Source organism: Ailuropoda melanoleuca, chromosome 8, assembly GCF_002007445.2.
Source record: "Ailuropoda melanoleuca isolate Jingjing chromosome 8, ASM200744v2, whole genome shotgun sequence".
Taxonomy (NCBI): Eukaryota; Metazoa; Chordata; class Mammalia; order Carnivora; family Ursidae; genus Ailuropoda; species Ailuropoda melanoleuca.
In genome coordinates, this window is record NC_048225.1 from 41,785,767 (window position 1) to 41,792,122 (window position 6,356).

Sequence of the window (6,356 nt, forward strand, 5' to 3'; positions counted from 1 at the left end):
CGGCGGCGGCGGGCGGCGGCGGCCCCGCCGGCAGGGGGCGCTGCCCGGGAGACCCCGGCGGCAGCCGGGCCCGAGGCTGAGGCCGGCAAGCCAGACCTGGAAGAGTTGGTGGCTCTCACCCCGCCGTCCCCCTTTAGAGACTCGGTGGACTCGGGTAGTACCACCCCCAACTCGCCAGTGTCGGAGTCGGCCCTCTGTATCCCGTCGTCTCCCAAATATGACACACTTATCATAAGAGATTACACTCAGAGCTCCTCGTCGTTGTGAATGTCCTTGGAAACCACGCTGGGTTCCGCTGACGGAGCCGAGACCTCCGGAGTTCACGCAGACACAGTGACAAGCATAGTCGCCTGGTTAAGACCCGAGGTGGAAGATGCCAAGTACACCCGTAAGGGAAACATGTTAATAGTGCTATTTCACATCAACCGACGAAGACACCAACTACAAATCTTTTGGCAGATTTTCTTCTAGTGGCCTTAGAAAACATGGGCTTTTAAGAAACACTGCTTCTCTTTTTGAGGGCTGACAAGGAGTCTGTTGAACCAGTTCCATACCAAGTGCTTTGCTCTAGGGAAGCAATGAATGTGAAACAGCATAATGGAGGGGGAAAAGCATATTTAATAAGCAACTGTAAAAAGTTTTGTTTACTTTAATTCTTTTCCCAAAAGATTCTTTGATTCACCAAACATGAATGTACATTTTTTAACAAACTCAAAATCTGGGACCAAAACGTCAACCTTTCTCTTCTCTCTCTCTTTTTTTTTCTTTCTTTTTTCTGTCCTGTAAAGACCTTGAAAAGCAGTACCTTGGGCCCAGTATTTACGCGGCGTTGTTGTGAGTGTGTCCCATGCATAACACACAACTGGATAATGAGTGCTGCGCTGACATGTGTAGGGCTTTTACCAGAGACATTCCTCTCCGATTTGGTTTGAAATCCTCTTCCAGAAGCCTGCATCCGGGAGTCCACCTAGTTATTTCAATTCACCTCCATTAACCAAGAAAACCAGTGGAAGATTTCTTGACTATTTCACCATGTTGCCAATCAATACTGGAGTAGCAAAAAAATATTTTCTGGAATACTGTTTTGTAATTCCCTCCCTAGGGTACGTTGTGTAGCTGGAAATTCTTTTAATAATAATAATAATAATAATAATTCCTGAGCTCCAGCTTGGCTATCTCTTTCATGAAATGTGGCCACTCCTCCTTACAAATGCTGTTCCATTAGCATTGCCAGCTAAAATATTAAAATATGCATTTGGGCTTCTTCATTCCTTTCCTTTGAGAACCTGATGCACAAAGAGCTCCTCTGTTCTTTTCAAGTCCCACCACTGGAAGAATGGTCTATAGACCCACTGAAGACAGTGTCACGATTGAAGAGACTGTTCAAAAAGTTAACACAATCTTAATACACTGGAAATTTTAAACTGTGTCAAGTTGGCTTAGCAGAGATTTAGCTATGCCAGTGAGCAGTGATTTTAACTTTACTTGGCTGCTTAAATAGGGCAGCTATGAACTATGACAAATGTAGATTTTTCAAAGCAATACAGAATACTAAAACAGAGGAACCTTAATGAATATAAAACACACAGTCTTTCTTAGCCATTCCAAAAAGAGGCAAAGCAATTATTAATATTTCCTTTTTAAAATAATTATTAATATGATTTTGTGCACTTCATATTGTCACTTTTTAAATACTGCAGAAGAGAGATTTAAAGATATAATAGAAATACATGTGCTTTAATAGGCTCATATAGGTGGAATTCATAGCTCAAGCCCTGTATCCACTGTCATCTCTTTCTTCTCCCATTACAGCTATCCTCAGGTGCCAAATGTTTTTTTTTGTTTGTTTGTTTTGGTTTGGCTTTTGATTTCATTTTTAATTTTTAAATAAGGATAGTAAGAAAAGGAGGAGGTGTCCTATAAAATTATTGTTTAGTTGATCTAGCCTTATACTAAAGATAGCCTTATGAAAAAGATTTGCTGTGGGGCAGAAGTATATTTTTAGGAGAAAGAAAAGTAAATGAAACCTTTATCTTTAGCTCAATATCCTTATTTTGGCGTGTATTTTTTATTTTATACCTACTTTAAAAAAGGAATTGAGAAATGGAAATATATCCATTGGCATAACTTATCATTCCCCACTTTTAAAAGTTATAATACATATACTGCTTGACTTTCCTGATACCTGTTCTTAAATTTTTAAATAAAATCTCCCAACATAAAATATTAAAAGCACACATTAATTTAGTAAAATATAAATTTTCAAAAATCAAACCTCCCATGCCAGATTTGAAAATAACATCATCAAAGCACCCTAAAACCCGCATGTTTTATGAGACTCTTGAAACAATGAATTTAGCTAAACCTTATGGTTTCATTGAAAGTGAATGTCTGCCTCTACTTAAAAAACAGATATAAATATTTTGAAGCATTAACACCCCTTAATCCTCTTGAAAAGGGTGGCATTCACCTGGGGATTACCATCTTGATTTCTTAAACATTGAAACCTTTCCAAATATATTCTACTATTAAGTTTTAAATTTCTTTCTTAACCCTTTGGTTGATTTCCACTTTATTCTGTATTGACCAATAGAAAAACATTTTTAAAAACTTTCTCCATGATCAAATTCCTCTTCTAAATTTTTAGTAACGTATTTCGTTAAAAAGTTCACTACCTTATGAGAAAATTCATCAGAAATTAAAATTTAATGCAAATAAGTAGCCATCTGATAATTCTATATGAAATTATAATAACCTGTAACAAGAAAAGTAATGTATCCAATTAGAGGAGAACAAGATGTATTTTTCTGTGTTCTGCACCCTTTGCCACTTCATTCAGTACACTGTATAATACATAATATTATTCGTAATGCATTCTTGGGATCTTTTATTTTGGAATGATGCTAACTCTGTCTCTTTGCCAACTCTAATACCAGGTTCCAAGTAATAAATCTATAAGGAGAACTGAATATTCATTCTAGGGCTAGGATATGAACTTCGCAATTCATTTGGGTACCTATTTTCATTGAATTTCCTTGAAAACAGTCTGTTCCTGGTGCCCAGTGATAATTCAGTTGGACCAGCATGACCAAAAGGAAGGGGAAAGTACAGTGAAATGCTAAGATTCAGAAAAGTGACCCTAAAGGACAATTTGGTCCCAGGATGAAAAAAAGAAGACCTGGTTTGATCAAGTTATATGGACCATCTAAGCAGTCCACTCACTCTTCTGTTTTGGGAGAGGAGTAGGAGCAGAGAAGACCCTATGTGGATTGGGAAGAAGCATCTCTCTGGGTGAGGGGTGGGGAACAGAGAGCGAGTATGTACGCGAAGGAAAATCATATGAGATTTGACTGAAACAAAGAAAAACAGTAAATCCCCGAATGTGCTAATCCTTGTTAGTAAAAGTCTTTCCCAAGCTTCTGCTGTTGCCAGCAAGTGATCAGGAAGACTAGGAGCTATTTCTGACTGTGAATGAGTTGTTATAATGGCTCTGCTGCAGTTCTGTGACTTCCAAACTAGGAATTAAACACTTTCTAAGAAAAACAAAAAAACAAAAACATTTCCTATGCTAGTCTCCCAGCAAAATGTACGTGTTTTGGAGACTTCAAACTATTATCTGAGTTCACATTTAGCCACAGCTTCTTAATAGCCCTTGAGCTGGCAGAATCTCTATAGTTAACCATTTACAATTTTATACTGTGAAAAATACAGATCAGTGAAAAGCATAAAGATAAATCGAAATTCACTCTCAAGAGGGTCTGAGGCCTGGGAGATTCTCTACTATGTTGAAGAGAGGCATGTACAAAATAGTTGACTGAATTTCACTGATCTTCCCAATGTGAACAAATATACTATGTATATTGTGTGTATTTCTAGAATTCAATGGCAGCTGCTGGTGGTGTTGTAATTAGAGATCTATATAGAATATAGATGTTTTAGAAAGATGGTGCCAATCCTAAAAGATTTGTGTGGGCTACAAGTGCTTGTACTTAACTTTTTTCTGCACTTTAACTGATTTGGTTTTAAAATTGTGTGCGCGTATCTGTTCTTTTTCTGTGTTGCAGCTTGTACTATTAAAACAATAGAGAATGTTAAATTATTTTGATGTGAATTGCAAATGATTTTTTCATAAAGTTTAACATTTTTATCAGCATTGTTTTGCTTTGTACTTGTATAAATGTGTTTTCTTTTAGCATTTAAAAGTACACTTGCCTGTTTCTTAGTTGTCTAAATCATGTTATAGATGGTGTTTGTGAAGTTAGTTACTTTTTGAAAAATATTAAAAAAGCAACTATGGTATGACTTTAAGATGCTTCCCCTTAAATGTTTAGAATGTTGTCTTAATAGTGTTTTCCAAGACCCAAAGAGCCATACTATTAATTCATCTTTAAATTCTAAATGATTTACACATTTGAATTATGGGATTTATATAGTAGCCTGTGGACAAGAGATTAAATTAAACATGTAAACCAACCACAAACCAACCAGAGATGCTGTCCTCAAAGACATCTACAAACATCTTTTAAGACATAAATATCTTTTTTTTAAAACAATGAAGCATGTAGGGATTATACCTTGTTTTTTGTGTCTGGAAATACAAATACAAATTATAGTTCCAAAGTTATCTGTGTTGATAGAGGTTACATCATAAAAATACTATAGATTATGTGTGTTTATATATCTGTGAATGTCTGGTTGTGTATACAAACATACACACGTTTATATAGATATTTTATTTCTGAGTCCATCTATATATGTGTCTCTGTGTGTATGTTTGTTTGTGTGTGCATGTATGGGCATATCTGTATAATTTTACCAGAAAAAAAAATTACTTGTCAAGTCACTTTCTACTTTGATGGATTCTTAAGCAAATTTACACTCCTTGAACACAGATTACCTAAAACCTAAAAGCATGATGTGTAGATGAGAAAAACAATGTAGATTTTAAAACATAGATTCTCTCTGCTTCCCTACATTGTATTATTTATACATATATAATATGTATATACGTATATTCTTATAAATATGGAAATTGATACAAAATATGTTTGATCTTAAAAAAGAAAACCATTTTGTGTGCTTTGTCAGATTCTGCTGCTTCAGTGTCTTCTATTCTGAAGTAATACAAATGGGCATATGTTTATACAAACTTAGGGCTGAGGTGAGATACCTGGACCACATACAGCAAATCATTTTCTAAAGATCAAATGATCTTCTAAGACTCCACAGACTCATGATAGAGCCAGTCAAAACCAGCCTACGCAATAGAAATAGCAGTGAATTAAAAAATCCATAACCTTGACCCATATGACATTGGAAAGATTACCTTGACTTCTCTATAACTCAGTTCCTCTTTTTTAAAGTGCAGAGATGAATTACAATAACCTGTGAGATTTCTTTCATTTCCAGCATTCCTGGTATGTGACAAATGCTCAATAGATAATAGCTCTTATTCGTGGCAACATGGAATTTATTATACAGTTACTATTCAGCTTCGATATGTTATGTCTAATATTATTTGTAGAACTATAACAAATTCTTGTCTAACTTAAAGCATATATCACTGGGCAGGGTGGGGAGGAAACCTATTGAAGTTTGAACTCCTGCAACCTCGGAATTGTCCCTCTAGGATGACTTAGCAAAATAATCTTAAACACCACAGAAAGAATGCTTTTCTCCTAGTCAATTTTTTTGGTTACACTATACATAAATGATCAGTTTTTAAAAATAAACAAGTCTCAAACATATAGTTTTTAATGGTAGTCAGCTAGATATATAGGTAGGTAAATAGAATTATAATAATGAAATTATCTCCTTAAACACAGTATAGTATTTCCTTTTTTTTCTCAATGTTTTTTGAAATTCAGAATCAGTTACTACATTTTACCCTGCCTATTATTTTTTTAAGAAGTATTTTAGTGAATTCAATAAAGAAAACCTGTAGACTCAACCTCTGTGGCTATTCTTAGAGTCCTAAACAAAAAGTATTACAAGAAAACAGCCATATGGATGAATATTTTAAATTAGCTTTTACTCCAGACCAAAGGCATTTATTTTTGCTGTGACATACGAGTCTTTTTGAGGTATATGACCCATATAAACATTTATATAAGCGGGCTAGTTATGTGGTATATATATATCACACACATTTGGCTTATTTATATAGAGCTTGTATTTTTACCAGTTGACATAAAAGGAAGCTTTACATAGCTATCGTGTTTCTATAACAGGATAAATGTTAAATAATAAATTATATGAATAGTATGTCCATGAAAATTACATAATGTAATAAATTGGCTTTTCTGACCTGCTAAATAGTAATAGGTATTTAATAAAATGAAAGATTTTAGAGTTTT

General features: G+C 34.9%; 1 protein-coding gene across 1 annotated transcript in view; it reads left to right on the plus strand.

Moving 5' to 3' along the window:
* GRM5 (glutamate metabotropic receptor 5) overlaps positions 1 to 4,939 on the plus strand; it is a 522,903-nt gene extending 517,964 nt beyond the window's left edge. Inside the window, 1 exon segment of the mRNA XM_034666172.1 lies at positions 82 to 4,939. Within this exon segment, the coding sequence (XP_034522063.1) occupies positions 82 to 267 (186 nt within the window). The 3' untranslated portion in view covers positions 268 to 4,939.
* Positions 4,940 to 6,356: the final 1,417 nt, after the last annotated feature.